The 21,420-nt window shown below is 47.5% G+C and overlaps 1 protein-coding gene and 1 long non-coding RNA gene across 4 annotated transcripts in view; one reads left to right on the forward strand and one right to left on the reverse strand.

Annotated features, from left to right (window-relative positions):
* Positions 1 to 21,420, forward strand: part of LOC115448021 (fat-like cadherin-related tumor suppressor homolog) — a 56,207-nt gene that overhangs the window by 20,374 nt on the left and 14,413 nt on the right. The window contains exons 2-21 of one of the 3 annotated variants that reach the window (XM_037441204.1): positions 4,450 to 4,522; positions 6,605 to 9,664; positions 9,762 to 10,041; positions 10,117 to 10,223; positions 10,338 to 10,548; positions 10,628 to 10,839; positions 10,926 to 11,060; positions 11,132 to 11,510; positions 11,740 to 11,879; positions 11,950 to 12,215; positions 12,288 to 12,719; positions 12,800 to 13,022; positions 13,105 to 13,431; positions 13,512 to 14,036; positions 14,457 to 14,729; positions 14,800 to 14,932; positions 15,022 to 15,246; positions 15,317 to 15,340; positions 15,735 to 15,971; positions 16,046 to 16,267. In XM_037441204.1, coding sequence (XP_037297101.1) covers positions 6,635 to 9,664; positions 9,762 to 10,041; positions 10,117 to 10,223; positions 10,338 to 10,548; positions 10,628 to 10,839; positions 10,926 to 11,060; positions 11,132 to 11,510; positions 11,740 to 11,879; positions 11,950 to 12,215; positions 12,288 to 12,719; positions 12,800 to 13,022; positions 13,105 to 13,431; positions 13,512 to 14,036; positions 14,457 to 14,729; positions 14,800 to 14,932; positions 15,022 to 15,246; positions 15,317 to 15,340; positions 15,735 to 15,971; positions 16,046 to 16,267 — 7,381 coding nt within the window. In that variant the 5' untranslated portion in view covers positions 4,450 to 4,522; positions 6,605 to 6,634. The remainder of the gene's footprint in view (positions 1 to 4,449; positions 4,523 to 6,604; positions 9,665 to 9,761; positions 10,042 to 10,116; positions 10,224 to 10,337; positions 10,549 to 10,627; positions 10,840 to 10,925; positions 11,061 to 11,131; positions 11,511 to 11,739; positions 11,880 to 11,949; positions 12,216 to 12,287; positions 12,720 to 12,799; positions 13,023 to 13,104; positions 13,432 to 13,511; positions 14,037 to 14,456; positions 14,730 to 14,799; positions 14,933 to 15,021; positions 15,247 to 15,316; positions 15,341 to 15,734; positions 15,972 to 16,045; positions 16,268 to 21,420) is intronic. The other 2 variants (XM_037441206.1, XM_037441205.1) reach the window with 2 other exon arrangements.
* LOC119190126 lies at positions 20,473 to 21,141 on the reverse strand. Its single transcript, XR_005112772.1, has 2 exons — positions 20,753 to 21,141; positions 20,473 to 20,565 (listed from the first exon to the last, which is right to left on the reverse strand). It is a non-coding gene; the product is annotated as an uncharacterized LOC119190126 (long non-coding RNA).

Genomic DNA, 21,420 nt, shown 5'->3' on the forward strand with positions numbered 1-21,420 from the left:
TCGCAAAGGAATCAAAACGTACAAGGTATTTCCCGTGAACTCAGAATCTTGAAATTTGGTACGAAGCAATGTCATATAGTACAGGAAAAATTGCTAAAACCGTAATTTTTTTGTTATATCATATAATAAAAATATTTTTAATAATTTTAAGGTTACTACCCCTTTACTCATGAACGCGTAGAGGTATTAAATTGAAATTCATATCAAATACTCAGGTCTATAATACCTTTAAGCTGTAACAAAATCAAATTTCTATGTCAACACAATAAAAAAAAAAACAGCAATTTAAGCCGCATATTTTCAAACTCGCAACTAGTCACAGGGGAATCAAAACCTAAGTCGAACTAGAATCTTGAAACTTGGCATGAAGCAAGGTTATACAGCACATATAAAGGAAAAATTCCGAATACCTTAAATTTTTAGACCTATGTCTTTAATTTGTGTTCCTCAGCTTTCCATATTGTAATTTTATGGATTTCATTTTGCAATAAAAATACCATTACTATGACTCGATTGTCGCGATGAGTGAACTTTTACCTACCTACAGGTTTGTACGGAACCCTCGGTGCGCGAATCCGACTCGCACTTGCCCGGTTTTTTTTTTTAAATAAGTAAGACATAGAATTACGTCAACTAAATTTGTTAAAAAAAAATTACATAGAACCTTGTAATAGTAAGCCAAAATAAAAAAGATAAAACTTTTAACCTGTAAATACCGTTTTACTTAATTAGTAAGAATCTAGGTTTTAGCAAGAATCTGAGGCGACAGATGTATGTTCGTTGATCTGTTAGAGTGCGAACATGGTCGGTGCCGGCGGCATCGCGACGCGACGTGGCGTTGTGACATGCGGCGCGGCGGAGGCGGACGGAGGCGGCTCGGCGCGGCCCTTCGCTCCATTGACCCACTTGCCACGTGGCGAATGCTCTTATTGCGCCTCAACATGCAAATACTCACCCACGTGCGCAGCCGCAATTATTGCTAATTTGGGAAAACTATATTTGTACCAAAGAAAACACAGAGTTCAACAATCAGAAATTACTAAAGCACACGCAATATACAGGGTCATTTTGTAACCCTAGACTTAAATTTAACTGCGAGAAAGTCATCTTGAAAGAAGCAGTTTACTATAAGTTACTTTAACCTAAGGTCAAAAACAAAAAAGTAAAATTTTCAAACAAAATAAATATTCAAATAGTCATTTTATTTTTACACACCTTTTGCCACTACTACTATACTAGAATTCGTCGGAGCGGCAACATCGCACACAGTCATTGATAATATTTTGCTCACGCACACGAACGAGTGATGCACACTCGGAGCGCAAGGGTAGTTCGTCGCACCGCGCGCGCCGCGCCGCAACCGAACAGCTGATGTCGGCGCTTTAACTACCTAGGATTTTGTGTCGTGCCACATCACTCAATCAACAATTAGACCAGCAGCGACGACGCTACGCCGACGTTACAAAAAGACACATACCTAAACATCATTATCATCATCAGCACATAAAGTCCACGGTTGAACATAGGCCTCTCCTAAAGATTTCCAGACGGACCTGTCGAAAGCTGCCTGCATCCAATGTGTTCCCGCGACGTTTATCAAGTCGTCTGTCCACCTTGCAGGTGGACATCAAACGCCAACATAAACATCACGCACTAATCATCACATTTCATTAGAACCATATTTTCTATGCTCAAACTATCATCATAAGCAAATGACACTAATCAAACAACCACAACTGCATAAGTTAGGTACACATAACACATGATTTCCGTAATTTTAAAGTGGTTTCATTCTTTTAAATCAAAACACACACATTCTAATGTAGGTAGTTCATCCATTTTAGTAGATAAATAGGTATAATAAATACGTTCAACGGTTAGATTTATAACACTCATAACAATAAAATATCATTCTGCAAGTCTGGCAATTCACACGAACAATTAATAATGAAGTTACAATCTTGATAATAATTAGGTAATGTGATAGTTTGAGGTAAAAATGTCGAGCGACGCGATGCGTCACGGCGCGGCGCGGCGCGGCGTCCCAATAAGTATCTAAACATGTTTTCAAAAAAGTAAATGCGTTTACCAATACCTAATGATGTTTAGTAGATTGCTTGTTCCTTTAAAAGTTGTTTCATACTTCAAAGTATTTTTAATACAGTTAATTTGTGACTACCTCGGTGCCGCAGTTGTATTATAGTACGGATGCTTTGCTAAGGTCACGGGATCGAATCCCGGATCGGACAAAATGATATTGGATTTTTCCATTCAGTACCTATCGCTAATTCATAAATCCACATTAAAATCGTAATGACAGCCTCCGACAGAAACATAATCAATAGATTGTGATTAGTTCAGTTTCGCGTACGCGTCAACGATGCAACTTCGCGATCATAAAATATTCAAAATGACAAAAAATATTTTTAAAAATAAACTCTATTTTATACACGTTAAGGTCGCATTTAGGGGACTACTTTAAATTTCTTTGTGCCTGACCGACCAACACGCGACACACGAGTTTAGCGAATTCCACAAAGTATCTGGCAAGGATCTGGAGTTGCCTGATGTCCCGATTTGCGCGGGATGTCCCGATTTTCAGAATTCTGGGGACGTGACCCGTTTTGCACCAATAAAATTATTAAAACCATTAAGTATTATGAAAAAATAAACTACGCATTCATCACTGTGTTGAGTGCGACAATGCAATCAAAATAGCACGTATCATCTCACTAGCGCTGAAGGTACAGTTTTGTTTTATTCTCTTGCTTAGAGATGCGACTACCCGGCGATCTGTGCTTTGATGTTAAAACAGACATCCAAATTAAAACACAACTTTAGCATGACTTGGCAGTGATTTTTTTGTAAAACGCAATACATAAAACTTAAATTAAAAAAAAAAAATACTTGCTTTTTTTATGTCCCGATCTACAACACTAAATCTCGATTTGTTTTACCTTCTTGATTTTAAACAAATTGACCCTGGCAACACTAGTCTGGAGGTACACGATATTTGACGAGCCAGAGTTTTACAACTAACACGTGCTCACGCAGTGTTACCAAACTTTTTTTTATTATTACCTTATTGTACAATATCTTGTTTATTTTATACCCTGTATGCCTATTGAAAATGAATGATTGAATGCAAAATCTCTATTATACTTTAGTACTTAAAATAATGTTTCAAAAATACTAAAATATTGCTGTGTATTATTTTAATTAGGTAGACTTTTCATTAATCATTTCATCATAAATGATTACTTATTTTATTTTGTAATACAATTGTGTGTTTAAATCTGTTAGAACATCATGTAATAAAAAAAAAAATCTAATAGAATTTTTGAAATGCTGTGTCGTTTTAGCAAGCTTTTTGGTAAAAATGTTTATACTGACAACACTGCGAGTTTAGGCGAGAAAGAGTACGACTATTGTATTGAATAATCGCGCGCTCTTCGGACTCGGTCAAAGACTCGGACGCGTTGCCATAGTGTCTATCTAGCAAAGAAATGGTACAGAAAGCATAATATGACGTTCGGTAATGTGTACGTAGTCTTCTTTTAGATATTATGACAAACCGAAATATTAATGTTGGAATTAAAATAAATGTCGGAATATCATGTAGAATCTACAAAAGATACGATACCAATAGATTTAAATCTTGTAATTTTAATAATTATGTAGGTAATTTTTTTTGGTAAGAAAACTATTTTATTAACGAAAATAACGTTTATAATTGACGAAATATTTTTTGTAGTAATTAATTATTGACTCAATGAACTGCTGCAACCAAGTCAGTAAACGTATTGGGAGTTCATTTGTGAGCTGACCTTCTGAACCCTATAGGTTCGGTAATAATATCATCAGCTGTGACGTAGTTCATTCACTTCAGTTAAGCCCGCTAAGAGACAGCGTGATCAAAAAACCATAAATCTAAAATCGGGATTATTGACGTAAGTAAATATTCGTTACTTATGAATAATATTTTGCACGGTGTTACCAGAGGTCACCACGAACCTGTGGTTTCATTTAGTAACGCAATGTCGAAATGACCCTGTATATATTTTTTTCCATTTCGTGTTTTATGTTTAGTAAATATGTTAATTGAATATTGTTTTCATATATTTCGTATATTTTAGTTACTGATGTTGGCAAAGCTGGAATTCACTTTTGCACCTCCTGGTCCAATATCAAGACAACACCTATGACAATAACACCAGTGCAGCCCAAGCTCTAGTTAGGGAAAATGCAATTCGAGTTAGTAAATAGTAAACCCACGGAGTACTTTATATTAATCAATGAAAATCTATTTACGGATTTTTTTAAAGTTTTTATGGTAATTTATACTCAATGGAATTGTACGTAGAATTTCCGTGGATCCCTCGTCATCTGATGTGAGAGTGGTAGCGCGTGTCGTGCCTACGAAATCACAGTGTATATGTTTGTCGGCAGGCGCGCCGGTCGCGTCAGCCGCGGCAGCGACACCACCATCACTAGCGCCGGGGCGCCAGAACCGCTGCATGAGGTACCCACTACGCTTTACAATTACAATACTGACCTTGTCACTTGTAACTTGGTATATACTTACTACACTCTGGCAATTATTGTTATACGTCGCGAATGCCGTTAATGACCCAGGGGCCTTAGACAGGATGCGTTTTTGCAATACGTTTTATGTCATTCTCATATATGCAACATCTTTGTTTCCTATTAGTGTCAGCGATTGCAGAAAGTCATCTTGTCTATCAGGAACACTCAATTTTATTGCAGTAGGCCTACCTAGATTCCAAAATTGTTACATTAATTAATTTTATATCAAGACAGAATATTCGGAATTATGAAACCAGGTATGGATTCATGAAATTTTGAGGTAGCTTAAATATAAAGAGGAATACGATTTTTTTTTATTTTTAATAACGCTATTTTTTTAAATGTGATGCCAGGATTTTGTTTGAAAGTTGTCACGGCCTTTTCATGTTCTACAGTTTCACGATATTTGTCCTCTTAGATTAGCATAATAATAGATATACAATATACATATATTACATAACTAGGTTTTACCCGCGGCTCCACCCGCGTGATGAAGTTTTAACCTATAATTCCTTAGATTAGCACGTTCAAATAAACAAATTCTTCAGCTTCATATAATAGTATAGATTCCGCGATAAAAATCCTGGGATAGAACGTAGCCTATGTCCTTACCAGGGTCTCTATCACCATACCACATTTTATAGAAATCCGTTGGTTAGTTTTTGAGTTTATCGCGTTTAGTCAGGCAGACAGATGTGGTTGGGGTCTTTGTTTTATAATATACTAGCCACCCGCCCGGCTTCGCACGGGTGCAATATTTCTCCACTATTTAATGGATGTTATTATACATATAAACCTTCCTCTTGAATCACTCTATTTATTAAAAAAACCGCATCAAAATCCGTTGCGTAGTTTTAAAGATTTAAGCATACATAGGGACAGAGAAAGCGACTTTGTTTTATACTATGTAGTGATATATTTTGAATGTTTTAAGAGGAACAATTCCGTCACACATATTTGTTGCATAACTTTAGCCGTTTACGCAGTACACACAACGGAAGCTCTTAAAATACATTTTTTTTCCATTTTTTCATTTTTATTACTGCTTCGCTCTTATTGGTCATAGCGTGATGATATATAGCCTATAGCCTACGAACAAAGGGCTATCCAACACTGAAAGATTTTTTTTAGTTCAAACCAGTAATTCCCGAGATTAGCGCGTTCAAACAACAAATAAACTCTTCATCCTTATATAATAGTACAGATATACATATATATAAATTAATGTGACGTGATTCATTAAAAAGAGTTATACAAAAATGGCACCAAAATAGTCAGTCAATATTGCAGTGGCGAAGGGTGAAAATTTTCAAAAGGTAACCTGAGGAAATATTTTTTTCTACAGTTAACATGTAATACGCTGTTCACAATAAATTAAATCAGTAAAATATTATAATACATAATAATTTCCTTCTAACATAAACATTATTTCTAAACTCTAAATTTAACAAATAATCACATATTTTAAACATAGGTACTTATTTAAAAGAGCCCAACAAAAATTAATAAACCACACTATACACAAACACTAATATTATACATTCAAAATTATTAAAAATATTTCGCGCCAATAGCTCAACATGAAGCCGCAAATTCTCGGGTTACCCTGAAGTACACAGACACGCACGCACACATGTATTTTTACGTCACTTCCAAAAGATTAGACAAAGACACCACGCTGCGTGTGAAAGAGACAACAATATCGCGAGGGAAGCTATGAGCGGCCGGGTTCACTTCGAACACTATAAGGCGGGAGCACTGCGCGCGAGTTATGATTTAACGAATTGATATGAACGACAGATATCATTGAAGTATTGATTTAATTTAATAAATATAAGATGACTTGTTTGAATATCTATTTTTATTCTAGTTATATTGTTATGTTTTTCTTTTATTATTTTTAATTAATTTACAAAAGGTAACCCGGTAGGAATCGGCTTGTATGGACGCTTCGCCACTGAAACATATTATCTTGAGTTTTTTCATATGTATTTTTTTTTGTTGTGTGCTGCCACAGAGGAGGCGCGCAGTGCATGCGTGAGGCGCGATGTGCGTCGCGCGCGCGTGGCTGGTGCTGGCGGCGGCGGCGTGGGTGGCGCGCGCCGGGCCCGGGCCTCCCAGCGCCCCCGACCCACAGCTGCGGTTCGCGCACCCGCTGTACAACGTGAGCATCGCCGAGAACAGTCCGCCGCGCACCTACGCGCTCCAGCCGCCCGCCGCCGACCCGCTCGGCGTGCAGCTGCCCGCGCAGGGTGCGCGCGTGCGTTTCCGCATCAGGCACGGGGACCGCGACAAGTTTTTTAAAGCGGAGGAACGGACCGTTGGCGATTTCTGCTTCCTGTCGGTGCGTACGCGCGCCGGTCTTGCCGACGTGCTCAACCGCGAGCGCCGTTTTTCGTACCGGCTGGACGTGCGCGCCACTGCGCAGCTCCCAGGCGGCCGCCAACTGGAAGCGGACACGGTAGTCGCCGTCACTATCGATGACGAAAATGATCTAAGCCCGTTCTTCGAACCAGCGCAGTATGAGGTGGTAGTACCCGAGGACACCGCGCCGCATGCCAGCATCGTCCGCGTCTCTGCAGAGGATGCCGATGTTGGCCTCAATGGAGAGATTTACTACAGTTTCGCGGAGCTGAAGGAAGGATTTGCGGTGCATCCGACCTCCGGTGTGATTACTTTGACCCGAGCCCTGTCGGCAGCCGAGAGCGCGCGCCATGAGCTGACGGTGTTGGCGCGGGATCGCGCCTCGCTGTTGACGCGTGGCGAACATGCGCCCGCCGCACGTGCTTCCGTCACTGTGCGCGTCACACGCGTCAACCTCCACGCACCCGAGCTGCGCGTGCGCTCCTTGCCTGACCTTGTTGAGAATTCCACCGTTGAGATTTACGCAATTGTAGAAGTGACTGACCGTGACGCGGGGGAACACGGCCGGATTGCCAGCCTCGAGATAGTGGACGGCGATCCCGACGGACACTTCCGCGTCAGGCCCTCTGCGCAAGCCGGCGAATACGACGTTCTAGTACACACTCTACTCGATCGAGAGACGGCACCGCGTGGATACAACCTGACGTTGCGCGCCCAAGACGCCGGCCGACCGCCGCGCGCTTCCTACCTGGTGCTGCCGGTAACGCTCGTGGACATCAACGACAACGCGCCCGTCTTCAATCATGAAGTGTACGAGGCGAACGTGCTGGAGACAGCGCCGCCCAACACCCCCGTCATCCGACTGAAGGTGACCGACCGCGACGAGGGCCGCAATGCGCGTGTCTACATTGAGATAGTAGGCGGTAACGAGGGCGGCGAGTTCCGCCTCAACCCGGACACCGGCGTTCTGTACACCGCCACGCCGCTCGATGCTGAGAACAAGGGATTTTACACGCTCACCGTGTCCGCCATAGACCAAGGCAACGCCGGCACGCGCAAACAGTCCTCTGCCAAAGTGAAGATATCCGTAGTGGACGCGAACGACAACGATCCTGTTTTTGAACAGAGCGACATGAAGGTATTGGTGCCCGAAAACGGCCCGAGTGGTGCGGTGGTGGCGCGCGTGATGGCGCGCGACGCGGACTCTGGGGACAACGCCTATGTGTCGTACAGTATCGCGAACCTGCAGCCTGTGCCCTTCGACGTGGACCACTTCTCCGGAGCCGTGCGCACTACACGCCTGCTAGACTACGAGAGCATGCGTCGCGAGTACACACTGCGGATTCGGGCTAGCGACTGGGGCCTGCCGTACCGCCGCCAGGCAGAGATGCGTCTGCTCGTGCACCTAGACGATGTCAACGACAACAGACCACAGTTCGAGCGCATCGACTGCGTGGGTTACCTGCCCCGACGCCTTTCCATCGGTTCTGAAATCGTAACGCTCTCCGCTATTGACTTCGACGCTGGGGACGTGGTATCGTACAGATTTATCGGCGGTAACGAAGACAACTGCTTCGCTTTGGACTCGAGCACCGGCGTGGTGAGTCTCTCTTGCGACCTAGCCGACGTGCGCGCGGACTCGCGCGTTTTGAACGTGACTGCGACTGACGGCACACACTTCGCGGACTTCACGTCTCTCACGCTACACCTTGTGGCGGGCGGCGGCGACGGCGGTGCGCTCGAATGCCGTGACACGGGCGTGGCGCGTCGCCTCACCGAGTTGCTCGCCGCTGCCGAGCGAAGTAACGCTCCGCTCGACTTCGCCGACGAGTTTCCACTAGCGCCTTCGCGTTACGGGGAGAATATACACGCACCTGAGTTCCTCGATTTTCCAGTAGAAGTCAAGGTGAACGAGTCCGTCGCGTTAGGCACGTCACTGGTGCGCCTGCGTGCGCGCGACCGTGACCTCGGATACAACGGGCTGCTCACATATGGCATATCTGGCGGAGACGCGGACTCCGCCTTTAGGATCGACCCAGACACCGGCGAGCTCCAAGTGATCGGCTACCTGGACCGTGAGCGCGAGAGCGAGTATTATCTGAACGTGACCGTGTACGACCTAGGAAGACCGCGGCGCTCCGCCTCGCGACTGCTGCCAGTCACCGTGCTCGACGTGAACGACAACGCGCCGCGCTTCACGAAGACCCTAGCCAGTTTCCGCGTTACAGAAAATGCCATCAACGGCACAGAAATATTCCGAGCTAACGCAAGTGATCGCGACGCCGGAGATTTCGGACATGTCACGTACAGCGTCCACGGCGCCAGTGACGGAGAGTTCTGCATCGATCGCGAGTCGGGCGCGCTCACGGTGTGCGCGCCGCTGGACCGCGAGCGCCGCGCGCTCTACGAGCTCACCGTGCGCGCCAGCGACGGCGGCGGCCTGCATGCGGACGCGTTGGTGCGCGTCGCCGTAGACGACGTCAACGACAACACGCCGCGCTTCGGGCTCACTTCATACAGTGCACGCGTGCGCGAAGACGTGCCCGTCGGCACGCTCGTTGCCGTCCTGGAGGCCTTCGATCCGGATCTGGGCTCGGGTGGCGTCGTCACCTACTCGCTGCCGGACCAGCCTGATGACGAAGCTGTGTTTATCGTCGAAGCAACCTCCGGGACGCTACGCACCACCAAACTGTTGGATTTCGAAGAACGCCAGGTCAGTCGAGTCAAATCGTTGCAATGATAAGTTGATTTATTTTAGTTACATTTTTAGAAAACTTTTGTCTACTGGCATTGACGCATGCCGTTTGCAGGTATATGGGGTGACGGTGCGCGCGACGGACGGCGGGCAGCCGGCGCTGTGGGCGGAGGCGACCGTCATCGTGGAGGTGGTGGACGTGGATGAGAACCGCTACGCGCCCGCGTTCAGCGACCACGCGGTGGTGTCGGGCGCGGTGCGCGAGGACGCTGCGCGGGGGGCGCGGGTGTTGGCGGCGCCCGCCACCGACGCGGACGCGCCCGGCCGCGACTCGCGCCTCGCCTATTACATCGTGGCCGGCTCCGGCATGGCGCACTTCTCCGTCGACGACGCCGGTGAGTGCCCTCCCGGCTCAGGCGTTGTTAACTTACCACTAAATATAATGATTTATTAAATATTTTTATGCGTAGGTGTGATACGCACGCTAACGCCGCTCGACCGCGAGTCCGTCCCACACTACTGGCTCACGCTATGCGCTGAAGACCATGGGCTGGTGCCCAGACACTCGTGCGTTCAGGTAACTCGAGCTACACCTTTTAGACTTAGTCGATGGAATGTTTGATTTCTGTTGAAGTACAGCTTTGTGATTTTTTTAGTTATACATAAAGGGCTAGTAATATGATGTTATTAGGTGTACATAGAAGTGGAAGATGTGAACGACATGGCGCCCTGGCCGGAGCGGGCGGCGTACACCGCGGCCGTGCCCGAGCACTGCGGCGGCGGCACGCGGGTGACGCGCGTGCGGGCGCACGACGCCGACGCCGCGCCGCGCCCGGCCAACATCACCTACTCCATCGTGGCCGGCAACCCCGACGGACTCTTCTCTATAGATGATGCCACTGGTGAGCGCTCATGTCCGTTTACGAAACTTCACTCCTTATAAAACACGATGTATAAAAAATAACTGAATTCTCTTTGTAGGCGAAATAGTGACGACCGGTCGTAGCCTGGACCGCGAGGCGGCGGCGACGCATGCGCTCGAGGTGCAATGCTCGGACGGCGAGCTGGCGAGCACCACACGCGTGCACGTGCGCCTGCTCGACATCAACGACCACGCGCCCGCCTTTACGCAGCGCTTCTACGACATACGCACGCCCGCCGCGCCGGATCCCAGCGTCGATGTCGTGCCGCAGGTACCTCTCACCGGACCATGGACGCGCCGCCACTTTATTATTTCACTATCTCTGGTCTCGGTCTTAATTGTCTGTCTTCTCTGCAGAGCGACGCAGCAGATGGTGCTTCCGACGACAGCAGCGCCGAATGGGACGCCGATGATGACGACGAAGGCTCCGGCTCCCGTGCCAACTGGGACTTCTACGCGGATCCATCACCGAACGGCATCTATCTCGCGACGGTGAGTGCGGTCGGCGTCTCGCCGCTTCGGGCGTCGTCAGACGAACGTAAATAAAGTAGCCGTCGGCTTAGGTGGTGGCGCTCGACCCCGACGAGGGCGTCAACGGCACGGTGCGGTACTGGTCGCGCGCACGCGGCGCCGCCCGCGGGCTGCTGCGCGTGCACGCCGACACCGGGCGGCTGTACGCGTCGCCGCGCCTGGCGCTGCGCGCGGGCGCCGCGCACGACGTGACGGTGCGCGCGTGCGACGGCGGCGGCGCGGGCGGCGCGCGTGCGCGGTGCGGCGTGGCGCGCGCGAGCGTGCGCGCGGTGGAGCGCGGCGGGGGCGCGGCGCCGTCGCTGGTGGCGCCGCCGCCGCTGCAGCTGGCCGAGCTGGACGCGCCCGGGTTCCTGCTGGCGGTGCTGCAAGCCACGGATCCCGACGGCGACACTCTCTATTATGACATCGTCGGTTGGTATCTGTTGGTCTCTTTTGCTATAATAAAAAATACCTGTTGTTATTGTCAAATTATAATGAGATGAAACTATAATAGCTATTGTAGTGTACCATTATCCCATTGTAATATGATTGTAGAAACATTCTATTATTATTATAGTATTTGATTGCCGTAACTACATGAAGCCAAATTGACATTTTTTACTTTCGATAAGTAAGGTTCTGATTTGGTTCTCATCCGCAGGTGGTGACCCACGACATGAGTTTTATGTTGGCCGCGAAGACGGCAGTTTAGTTCTGACACGACGTCTGCTATGGGAGCGGCAAGCGTACTACTCACTGAACGTATCCGTCACCGACGGACAGCACGTCGTCTACACCTTGGTCGGTTTGCACTGCACAATCATCAAATTATTTATATGAACTTCTCACAATAAACATCTCTCCTTTACAGGTGAATATTACGGTAATTAATGATGCTAACGAAAACGGTGTATCATTCACTCGTGACGAGTATGTAGTGGAAACATCAGAGGCGACACGTGTCGGGGAGGCGCTGGTGGTGCTGCAGGCGAGCGCGGGGCTTGCGACGGAGGCGGGGGCGGGGGCGGGAGCGCGTCTGCTCTACGGACTGCACGCCGCCCGCGCGCCCGCCTCCCTCGGCCTCTTCAGACTGCACGAGCTCAGCGGCGTCCTGGAACTGGCGCATCCCCTCGACAGGTGAGCCGCACCGGCACCGGCCCACTGACTCGCGACGCCGACCACGATGTAATACGTCGCCTCGCCCCGCAGAGAGAGCGCCAGCGTGCACGAGCTGACCGTGTGGGCGCGCGACCAGGCGCCGCGCGCGTCCGTGGCGTACGCGCGCGTGACCGTGCGCGTGCACGACGCCGACGAGCACGCGCCCACGTGGGGCCGCCGCCTGGCCGAGGCGCGCGTGTCCCGCGGGGCGGCGTCGGGCGCGCTGGTGGCCGCTCTGCGCGCCGCCGACGCCGACGCGGGCGACGCCGCTCGCGTGCTGTACTCTCTGGCGGGCGGCGACGCCGCCGGCCTGTTCGCGGTGGACGCGACGCTCGGCGACGTGACGCTGACGCGCGCGCTGCCGCCGCGGGGCCCGCCCGACTACACGCTGCACGTGCGAGCCTCCAATCCCCCGCCCAGTGCACGCTTCTCCACGCTTCCTCTCCACGTGCTCGTAGTCGACCCCAGTGACGCGCCACCGAGGTGATTATTCTCAGCCAACTGCTTATCGTCACGATATTATTGTTTCATAATTACGGATATTTACTAGCTACGTCGCTCAGATTTCTCACAGATGATGTGGTGTGTGAGGTGTATGAGAACGAACCAGCGGGCACGGCGTTGGTAACGGTGGAGGCGCGAAGTGCTACCTCTGCCTGGTACACGCTCGAAGGGGGCGATGGCCTGTTTCGGTTGAATCCGGCCGCCGGATCCCTATCAACGGCGGCACCTCTCGACTACGAAGCTCAGAACCAATACAATCTCACAATCACAGCAGTAAACATGGTACAAGTTCATGTTCAATTGAAGTAACCAAAATGACAACGAATGAAAGGTATATTAACGTCCGTAACTCGTCCGTCGCCAGGGCGGCGGCGCGGCGACGGCGCGAGTGACGGTGCACGTGCTGGACCGCAACGAGTTCCCGCCGCGGCTGCTGCGGCGCGAGTACCGCGGGCGCGCGTCCGAGGCGGCGCCGGCGGGCGCGCTCGTGCTCGCCGCCGACGCGCCCGACGCCGCGCCGCTCGTGCTGCTCACCGACGACGCCGACTCGCCCGCCAACCAACAGCGCACCTTCGAGATCCTCGAGCCGGCCGCTGCGGCGCTGTTCCGCGTCGACCCCACCACGGCCGCGTTGCGACTCGCCGCGCCACTCGACTACGAAACGGAAAAACTGCATCGATTTACCGTCAGGGTGAGTGGCCGTACGGCATCTATTAATAACATTTAGCATCAATAAATTCATTTTAAAAATAATAAAAATACTCTGTGAAGGTTTCAGACGCGGGCGAACCGCGCCTACCGTCCGACAGCGCAGCCGTCGTAGTGGTGGAGGTGACCGACGTGAACGACTGCCCGCCGACGTTCTCGCAAGCGGTGTACGCGGCGACGGTGCTGCTGCCGACGTCGCGCGACGTGACAGTGGTGGCGCTGGAGGCGCGCGACGCGGACCTGCCGGCGGGCGGCGCGCTGGCCTTCGACGTGATGGAGGGCGACGCGGGCGGCGCCTTCGCGCTGTCGGCGCGCGGCGTGCTGTCGGTGGCGCGCGCCGACGCGCTGGCGGAGCGGCACCTGCTGCGCGTGCGCGTGTCGGACGGCCGGTTCGCGGCGACGGCGCGCGTCGACGTGCGCGTGCGCGACGCAGACAACTCCGGACTCGCTTTCCAAAAATCTGACTACTATGGCTCTGTCGTTGAAAACTCTACAAAACCGACGACGATAGCGGTCCTCAACGTGCTGGGAGCTGCACTCAACGAACATATCGAATTCCACATACTCAACCCGACCGAAGGATTTGAGGTGCGAATTTCGGAAAACTACATGATTTATTTCACTTGACATGTTCTTTTTTTTGCCATTAAGATTAGGTTTGTTAAAAGTAACTATCAATCTAGGTACTATTACTTTTAACCTATAGTTAATTTATAGATTCCTATAATATCTACACCAATTGATATCCTGTTTTATTCACGTCAAATTTCATTGCCATTTTATAGATGTTGACATCATTGATGTTATTAATGTATATTACATACATATTAGTCATTGATTTTGTTAATGTATCAGAGAACAAGAACAAGCATAATGTATAGACATGTGTTACAAATAGATTGTCGCCATTCCTACTATCAATATCAAATATAATGTGACGTAATAGAATTTCGACCACCGGCCGACCACTACTTGAAATAAATATGTATTGTATAATTATTGTCGTAGGTGGGCGTGACGTCAGGCGCGGTGCGCAGCACGGGCGTGGCGCTGGACCGCGAGCGCCGCGACTCCTACGAGCTCGTGTTGGAGGCGCGCAGCGTCGCCGCCGAGCCACGCGTGGCGCGAGCGCGTCTGCACGTCAGCGTCACCGACGTCAACGACAACTGCCCCGTGTTCGTCGAGCGTCCCTACGCGGCCGCCGTGCGCGCCGGCGCAGAGCCCGGCGCTCCCGTGCTACGCGTGCGCGCCGTCGACCTCGACGCCAACGACAACGGCGAGGTGAGCGCTCGCAACACACCGACACACCCCACCCCACTCGTCCCGCCACTGACACGAGTGTGACGCGCAGGTGCGGTACGAGATGAAGCGCGGCCACGGCGAGCTGTTCCGTGTCGACCGGCGCACCGGACAGATCACACTCAAGCAGACGATTGATGCGCACAACCAACTCTACACTTTGGTGATCGCCGCGTTTGACGGGGGTGAGTGCTACTGTGGATGTAAAGTCGGCTTTAAGACACTTTGAATAGGTAATACATTGAAGTCGCGGTGCGTGTGCGTATGTCGGCAGGCGTGCCGGCGTGCGGCGCGGAGGCGGCGGTGTCGGTGCGCGTGTGGGCGGGCGGCGCGGCGCCGGGCTGGGAGCGCGCGCACTACGTGCTGGCGGCGCGCGAGGACGCGGCGGCCGGCGCGCCGCTGGCGCCCGCCCTGCGCGCGCGCTCGCCGCTCAACCGCCAGCTCATCTACACGCTGCTGCACGACCGCGACGGACTCTTCGAGATCCAGTTCGACACCGGTGAGTCTCGCGCCCTCCGGAACGCCTCACGCGTCACGATACTCACTAAAATCTTAATTTTATCCCGCAGCACCCGACAGAGGCAATAATCCATGTGAGTACGTTCGCCGGCTGTGATTTGCGGTTCGCCCCCGACGGTGTTGTCGCCGCGGTTAGAATGTCTCCTGTTTTAGATAAACGCATTCGGCGACGAACCGCGACGCACGCGTCCCATCGTCGTTGCTCATTATTTTGTTCGTTCACACATTGGCTAGTTCCACCGCGACGTCGCACCGCCACGTGGATCGGTCAGCCGTACGTGCGACGCGTTTCGATCGAAATGACAATGACTGATTTTAACATAAAATAAATGAATAATAATCAACTATCGATAGTTATCGTCGCACAATCGTTTTGACCGGTCGACTATGACACTTCCGCTTGCCACGCTTTCACATCTTCGTGCAAAAGTTACATGGAGCGGGGATAGTGAATTGTGTTGTGCGCAGGCGCGGTGGCGGTACGAGGCACGCTGGACTACGAAACGGCGCGCGAACACGAGCTCGTGGTGCGCGCCACCGACGGCGTCACCGGCGCGTACGCCGACGCGGCCGTCACGGTGCGCGTGCTCGACGTCAACGACTGTGCGCCGCAGTTCACGCACGACGTGTACCACGCCTCCGTGTCCGAGGCAGCCGCCGTCGGCGACCTCGTGCTCACAGTGCACGCGCACGACAACGACACGGGTGAGTCTCGCCACCACTTGCGGCGCTCCGACGATCGAACCGAATCCACTGACGTGTGCACTGTGGGCGAGCAGGTGCGAACGGCGAGGTGAGCTACTCGCTGAGCGCGGTGGAGGCGGGCGGCGAGGCGGGCGGCGCGGCGGGCGAGGCGTGGTTCGCGGTGGAGGCGCAGTCGGGCGCGGTGCGAGTGTCGGCGGCGCTGGACCGCGAGGCGCGCGCGCGGCACCACCTGCTGCTGCGCGCGGCGGACGCGGGCCGGCCGCCGCGACTCACCACCGCGCATCTCTTCATACAAGGTAACACACCTATTCTATCAATTTAATACCAAATTGGCTATACTATATCAAACGTCAGGAATTACAACAGGTTGAAGTGGTACGGGATCTTGGCGTTTTTCATCTTGGTGTTTCTAAGTTAACGTATGAGAAACACGTTGACTACATTCTCACTAAAGTTGGAAATGCTTTGACCTTCCTAATTGGATCAAGTTCTGAATTTATGAGTGTGAACTGTGAAAGCTATCAAAATCGTTTATTACTTACACTTTAACAAAACAAAACTGTACCTTCCGTGCTATTGAGATGATACGTGCTATTTTGATTGCATTGTTGCACTCAACATAGTGATGTATGCGTACTTTATTTTTTTATAATACTTAATGGTTTTTAATAATTTTATTGATTAATAATTTTATTGGTGAAAAAAGGGACACGTCCCCAGAACTCTGAAAATCAGGACACCAGGCAACACTAGTCCAGACTCTTGCCGCCAATGACGTTTCACAAATAGACGCGTCATACACTAACAAAATTGCACATAAAAAAAACGCAGTATTTACTATAGTCACAGCCCAAGCGGCTCGCATTGATACGAGCCGAGTGAGCCCGAGTATGTCCGAATGGGCCCGAGCGTCAACCGCCCCGTCGCCGTGACGGTCGAATAAAATGCATTTATTAGTTAAAAAAAAAGTTAAATAGTGTATACTTATTACTAACGTATGAAATGAAACGTTTTTTTCATTCACAGTTAGAGTATAATTTGTAAATCGTCTAAAAACACAGGAAGGAATTTTATTTATAAAAAATACAAAAGTTAGTAAGCCGACTAGCGGCGACAGTGGTTGGAGGTTGACAAAGTGAATGTCGGGCAATTACCTTACTTTCGTCTTGCCAGTATTGAACTCGGACAACGTATCTATGTAATAAAAACATCTTAGCTTGCCGCTACTTTGTGGAATTCGCTAAACACGTGTGTCGCGTGTTGGTCGGTCAGGTACATAAATTTAAAGTGGTCTCCTAAATGCGACCTTAACACCTATAAAATAGAGTCTATTTTTAGAAATATTCGTTTGTCATTTTGAATGTTTTACGATTGCGAAGTTACATCGTTGACGCGTACGCGAAACTGAACTAATCAGAATCTATTGATTATGTTTCTATCGGAGGCTGTCATGACGATTTTAATGTGGATTTATGAATTTTCCGATAGGTAGTGAATGGAAGAATCCAATATCATTTTGTCCGACCCGGGATTCGATCTCGAGACCTCAAAGCATTAGCAAAGCATCCGTACTATAATACAACTGCGGCACCGAGGTAGTGACAAATAAACTGTATTAAAAATACTTTGAAGTATGATACAACTTTTAAAGGAACAAGCAATCATCAAATCATCATTAGGTATTGATAAACGCATTTCCTATTTTGAGTATGTTTAGATACCTATTAAGACGCCGCGCCGCGCCGCGTCGTGACGCATCGCGTCGCTCGACAATTATTATCAAGATTGTAACTTCGTTATTATTTGTTCGTGTAAATTGCCAGACTTGCAGAATGATATTTTATTGTTATAAGTATTATAAATCTAACTATGTACCATTGAACGTATTTATTATACCTACTTATCTACTAAAATGGATATAACTACTTACATAAGAATGTGTGTGTTTTAGATTTATAAGAATGAAACCACTTTAAAATTACAGAAATCTATTGTTATGTGTACCTTACTTATGCAAAGGTTGTTTGATTAGTTTCGTTATGTCTGAGGCCTATGTTCAGCAGTGGACTTTATGTGGCTGATGATGGTGATGATGTTTAGGTATGTTTGTCTTTTTGTAACGTCGGTGTAGCATCGTCGCTGCTGGTCTAATTGTTGATTGAGTGATGTGGCACGACACAAAACCCTAGGTAGTTAAAGCGCCGACATCAGCTGTTCGGTTGCGGCGCGGCGCGCGCGGTGCGACGAACTACCCTTGCGCTCCGAGTGTGCATCACTTGTTCGTGTGCGTGAGCATAATATTATCAATGACTGTGTGCGATGTTGCCGCTCCGACGAATTCTAGTATAGTAGTAGTGGCAAAAGGGTGTGTAAAAATAAAATGACAATTTTAATATTTATTTTGTTTGAAAACTGTCTCCATACCAAATTTCATCTTAATACGTTGGGTAGTTTTTGAGTTTAACACGTTCAGGCAGACAGATGCAGCGGGGGACTTTGTTTTATAATATATTTTTTAGATCTTTTTAAGAGGAATAATCCCGTCATACATCATTGTTGCATAACTTTAACCGTTTACGCAGCGCACGCAACGGAAGCTCTCAAAACTAATAATTTTTCCCCGTTTTTGCAACATGTTTCATTACTGCTCCGCTCCGATTGGTCATAGCGTGATGATATATAGCCTATAGCACTTCAGAAACAAAGTGCTATCCAACACAAAAATATTTTTTTCAGTTCGATCTGATAGTTCCTGAGATTAGCCATTACTGCTCCGCTCCTATTGGTCATAGCGTGATGATATATACCCCATAGTACTCCACGAACAAAGAACTATCCAACACAAAAATATTTTTTCAGTTTGAACCGGTAGTTCCTGAGATTAGTCATTACTGCTCCGCTCCTATTGGTCATAGCGTGATGATATATAGCCTATAGCACTACACTAATAAAGAGCTATCCAACACAAAAATAATTTTTCAGTTCGAACCGGTAGTTCCTGAGATTAGTCATTACTGCTCCGCTCCTATTGGTCATAGCGTGATGATATATAGCCTATAGCACTACACTAATAAAGAGCTATCCAACACAAAAAGAATTTTTCAGTTTGAACCGGTAGTTCCTGAGATTAGTCATTACTGCTCCGCTCCTATTGGTCATAGCGTGATGATATATAGCCTATAGCACTACACTAATAAAGAGCTATCCAACACAAAAATAATTTTTCAGTTCGAACCGGTAGTTCCTGAGATTAGTCATTATGCTCCGCTCCTATTGGTCATAGCGTGATGATATATAGCCTATAGCACTACACTAATAAAGAGCTATCCAACACAAAAAGAATTTTTCAGTTCGAACCGGTAGTTCCTGAGATTAGTCATTACTGCTCCGCTCCTATTGGTCATAGCGTGATGATATATAGCCTATAGCACTACACTAATAAAGAGCTATCCAACACAAAAAGATTTTTTCAGTTCGAACCGGTAGTTCCTGAGATTAGTCATTACTGCTCCGCTCCTATTGGTCATAGCGTGATGATATATAGCCTATAGCACTACACTAATAAAGAGCTATCCAACACAAAAAGAATTTTTCAGTTCGAACCGGTAGTTCCTGAGATTAGTCATTACTGCTCCGCTCCTATTGGTCATAGCGTGATGATATATAGCCTATAGCACTACACTAATAAAGAGCTATCCAACACAAAAAGAATTTTTCAGTTCGAACCGGTAGTTCCTGAGATTAGTCATTACTGCTCCGCTCCTATTGGTCATAGCGTGATGATATATAGCCTATAGCACTCCACGAACAAAGGGCTATCCAACACAAAAAGAATTTTTCAGTTCGAACCGGTAGTTCCTGAGATTAGTCATTACTGCTCCGCTCCTATTGGTCATAGCGTGATGATATATAGCCTATCGCACTCCACGAACAAAGGGCTATCCAACACAAAAAGAATTTTTCAGTTTGGACCGGTAGTTCCTGAGATTAGCCATTACTGCCCCGCTCCTATTGGGTATAGCGTGATGATATATAGCCTATAGCACTCCACGAACAAAGGGCTATCCAACGCAAAAAGAATTTTTCAATTTGGACTGGTAGTTCCTGAGATTAGCGCGTTCAAACAAACAAATAAACAAACAAACAAACTCTTCAGCTTTATATAATAGTATAGATATGAGTACAATATGGTACATCATATTGTAATCATATCATGGAACTAGTTGTGCCTCTGCCTACCCCTTCTAGGATGATTAGCTTTATTATGTGTGTATGTAATAATTTTAAGGGAAATAAATTTTATTGAAAGTCTGAACATGTCTGAATGAAGAAATATTTATTAGAGAAGCAAGAAGAAACTTTATTGTAATTATTATATTTTTTAATTTTAATTCTTATATATCAGACATATAAAATTTTATTACAGACATTTTGCTACACATAGAACATATATATAGATGCCTGCAGAAGTCTATTTCTTGAATAAATTATTGATTGATTGATTGATTATATATATCACACAAGAGAACCCACGGCCTCTCACTTCATAGCCGGCTACTCGCCCACAGCTCACTGCTTGTGTTCCTCACGAGAGCTGCCAATAAAACAAATATATTTTTAAAAATTATTTAACAAAAAAAAAAACATTATCAGCCACATGATATCCATTGCTGAACAAGGCCTCCCGCAACAATTTCCAGATTGAATGTCGGAAGCAGCCCGCATCGAGCAATGCCCTTTTTTCTTAATTCGATGGGCCTTCAAATAAATCCAATACTTACTTTTTCACTATATCCAGCAGTTCTTGTTTTTCTATTTAGGTATAATTTCAACCCCTTTTTTGGGTTTTGTTATTTGCAGACTCCATTGATTATATTTATATAATTACAAAATAGAAACTTCTGTAGTAAGACACGAAATAAGAATTATGTTGTTAACAAAGAGAAAATAATCACTACGATTTAATTGTTGACGAAAATTTGGCAGATGCAGAAGTTTTTTTTTCTAAAGTGACTAATGTCAATACTGATCATGCTGCCAAATGGCAAGTATAAATAAGTTGGAATGTATTTACTACATCAATTTTGAGAATTTAATAATTAAAAATCATTTTTAATTAAACTGCGTATTACGTTATTTGATTTTTTTATGTTTCATAAATTATGCTGCGTGAAACGACACATAAATATCATTTTATTAAAATTATGTAAACGAAAACAAACTTTTTATAATCTATAGCAAATTAACTGCTCCTCAACTGAGTTTTCCGTAAAATCTTTTAATGTACGTTTGAGAATGCCATTTAAATTAAGTAGCCTGTTAAATTTAAATAGGCCTCAGACAAGTTGGTTGGTTGAGTAGCGTTTCAGTATTCGGGCGTTAAAATCATTAATAAATTCTCATGACAAATTATTTATAAAACGGACAAGCTGGGATATCGCATTTATCC

Source organism: Manduca sexta, chromosome 22 (assembly GCF_014839805.1).
Source record: "Manduca sexta isolate Smith_Timp_Sample1 chromosome 22, JHU_Msex_v1.0, whole genome shotgun sequence".
Taxonomy (NCBI): domain Eukaryota; kingdom Metazoa; phylum Arthropoda; class Insecta; order Lepidoptera; family Sphingidae; genus Manduca; species Manduca sexta.